General features: G+C 38.3%; 1 protein-coding gene across 1 annotated transcript in view; it reads right to left on the reverse strand.

Annotated features, from left to right (window-relative positions):
- Window positions 1–1020: 1020 nt before the first annotated feature.
- The window catches only part of LOC117116554, a 9333-nt gene continuing 7476 nt past the window's right edge, over window positions 1021–2877 (reverse strand). Inside the window, exon 5 of the mRNA XM_033260620.1 lies at window positions 1021–1518. Within this exon, the coding sequence (XP_033116511.1) occupies window positions 1432–1518 (87 nt within the window). The 3' untranslated portion in view covers window positions 1021–1431. The remainder of the gene's footprint in view (window positions 1519–2877) is intronic.

The following is a 2877-nucleotide window of genomic DNA, read 5'->3' on the forward strand; positions in this document are numbered from 1 at the left end:
CTGGGACAACACCAGTGCTGATGGAAATATTCATAATATGGGTTAGCGGATCTTTAATTAAGTCAATAGTGGGAATACAATTTAGGATATTGTCAGGTCCTGTACTTGTGTGAAGTTTCAGTCCCAAAGCCGGGCACTCCCTGCGCCCGACGGTCGCCAACTGACGCGATTCTATGAAGAACGCAACACGACGACGGGCGCGCAACGGATCGTTTTTAATGACGATCTGTCAGACTGCCACCGACAATCGACAAACAGCATCACGTCGTCTAGCGCTGAAAGGGAGCGGAGTTGAATTCGTCGTGCGACGTGCGTGCCCAGCGTTACAATCACATAATTACGCTTTTTTCTCAATAATGATTCGAAACCTACAGTGACAAGTCTGAAAAAAACTATAACGACATAGATCAAAGTTTCGATCTCGGAAGTGAATGACCACATGTGATGATGTTACGTCCTTATCCGCATTCCCTAGTCGTGTCCGTTTTTCGGTTGTATATGAAACGCCAAAATAGCAAATGTTAACGTACGTACTTCCGCATTCCCTAACCGTGTGTCAGTCAGTGTTGTTTTGAGGTTTTATATGGAACGCCAAAAGGGCAGCTTTCAAATACAGTCGGTTTTCAGGCACAGTCGGTTAACAAACACAGTCGAGTTTCGTCAAGCACAGTCGGTTTTCGATTTCACAATGAGTCCAGTAAAACTGTGCCCCCGACCAAAATATGTGTATTGTAGGCCTACCGTACATAATCATGTTAATTTTAATGCAACCAAAAACGATTTCTAAAGAAAATGATGGTGAGAGATATTTCCCCAATTAACTTATTGTTGTTTCATCTCAGTGGTTAGTATTTCTATATTTATGAAAAAGTGATATGAAACTGCTATGTGCCTAAACTCAACGTTAATTGTTTAAGTCCATGAAGCATGCTTTGTAAATCATAAAACATAATCTTACCACTGCATTTCTGACATTACACGTAACTAAAGAAATATCTCAACGAGATAACATGCAACCTATCTTCTTTTAGTGCCATGTTTTACTCTTTATCGAAACTAATCGTGACGTTCACATACTAGAGGGAAGCGAGCAAACCCTCTAGTTTATTTAATTATACCGGTACCTGTAACACCTTATCGATACTGAGTGGATTACGAAAAATGGAACAATTCTATACATTTATATTAAAACGAATATTTCAGGTCACATTTGATCGTATTACCGTATATTTATGTGCTGTTATGTAAGTACGACTATCGTCAGCTAAAGTAATACTGTAATGAATATTGTATTCTATAAAATATATAGTTTTATTTATACATTTAAATTTGTGGACTAAAGTGTCTTATCTTATCCAACGGATTATTGGTATATTCAAATATTCAACAATTGCTGTAAAAAGCCGACCAACATGACGTGTTGCTGATAAATTAAAACGTACGGAATATGCCTTTGGCGCAAAGCACTGTATTCTTTGTGTAGTTCCTTATCGACAAATTCAACTTAGCATCCATATTCTGTAAAAAAAATGATAATAGGCCTTTTAGAACAATAATCTTTTGACCCTTTATGTGTACCTTCACCAACCACAGAAGAATATAATACAGTAATCGGTATAGTCTATATCATTGACACAATGCCATATGAAACAAGAAGTTCGATGTACATGAATGTTTTTGAAGCTTTGTTGGGTGCTCCTTCTTCATTTGTACATATTATCCCGACCTTTTGTAAACACAGCCATTTTGGTTAAAATGTTAACCGTAGAAACAAACAAGTTACTGTATTGATTGAACTGTATTAATTTTACTATAGGAGTGATGTTTTGCCCTCTGACGTGTTTCGTGTCGAATACTCAGTGGGTTTCTAAATATTTGCGAAATAATTCGCAAGTGATTCGGTGGGAATCGAACCCACGACCTCCAGATAACTAGCCTGGTTACCAGCTTGCGCTTAGTGACTAGCGTTGAATCCGATCCCCGAGTAAGCAGCGGGTACTGCGATTGCTATTTCGATGTGAGTTTGCGTCAGGAAAATATCATAGGAGTGATGTTTTGCCCTGCCTGACGTGTTTTCATACCGAATACTCAGTACGTTCCCGCTTACTCGCAAAAAAAAAATATTGACAAGTCATTCGGGTGGGAATCGAACCCAAAACCTCCAAATAACTAGCCTGGCGCTATAACCTACTATGGGATCGGATTCAACACTAATCACGCAAACTCACATCGAAATAAATAAAAAGCCCTTCCTAGATTTTCGAGATTTGAATCGGTTGGGTTAGGTAAACACGAAGATTTTGTTAGGCCTAATTGGTATTGCGTATCAGAACTTACTGCAGCAAGTTATATTTAAAATTTTCCTTCCACCTTATGTCAATTGTCAAAGTATCATCGTACTGGTAGCATGGCTGAGCGGTCTACAGAATCCCGATATGTTTTTATATTTTTTATTATTTTTCACTATGGTTAAATTTTTTTCTTTTGTTTATTTCTAAAACAGTAAAAAGGTAGTCATGAGATACCGTATCGTGGCTGAGCGGTTTAATGCCCGGGACACAATGCATGATCCGCCGACAAATCTATCTCCGTTCTTATGCAGTGAGCGTTTACGAAGGAAGCAGGTCAACTCGGCCCCAAGTCAACTCGGCTCCAAATCAACTCGGCGCCAAGAAGACAACTCGGCAGCAAGTCAACTCGGCCCCAGTTTTCAGTGTATTTACAAGATTTGAATGCAAAGCAGAACATATACCAGAATTAAAGTGTTTTGAATTGTTGCCTTTGTTTCTCTTTTTCGTTAACATCAACATAACAACAATAACAGCTGAATCTTTTTGAAAAAAGAATTAAAATAATAATAATATAATAAAGGGCCTA

This window comes from Anneissia japonica, unplaced genomic scaffold (genome assembly GCF_011630105.1).
Source record: "Anneissia japonica isolate Jap-2015-1 unplaced genomic scaffold, ASM1163010v1 scaffold4058_len632159_cov189, whole genome shotgun sequence".
NCBI classification, from domain to species: domain Eukaryota; kingdom Metazoa; phylum Echinodermata; class Crinoidea; order Comatulida; family Comatulidae; genus Anneissia; species Anneissia japonica.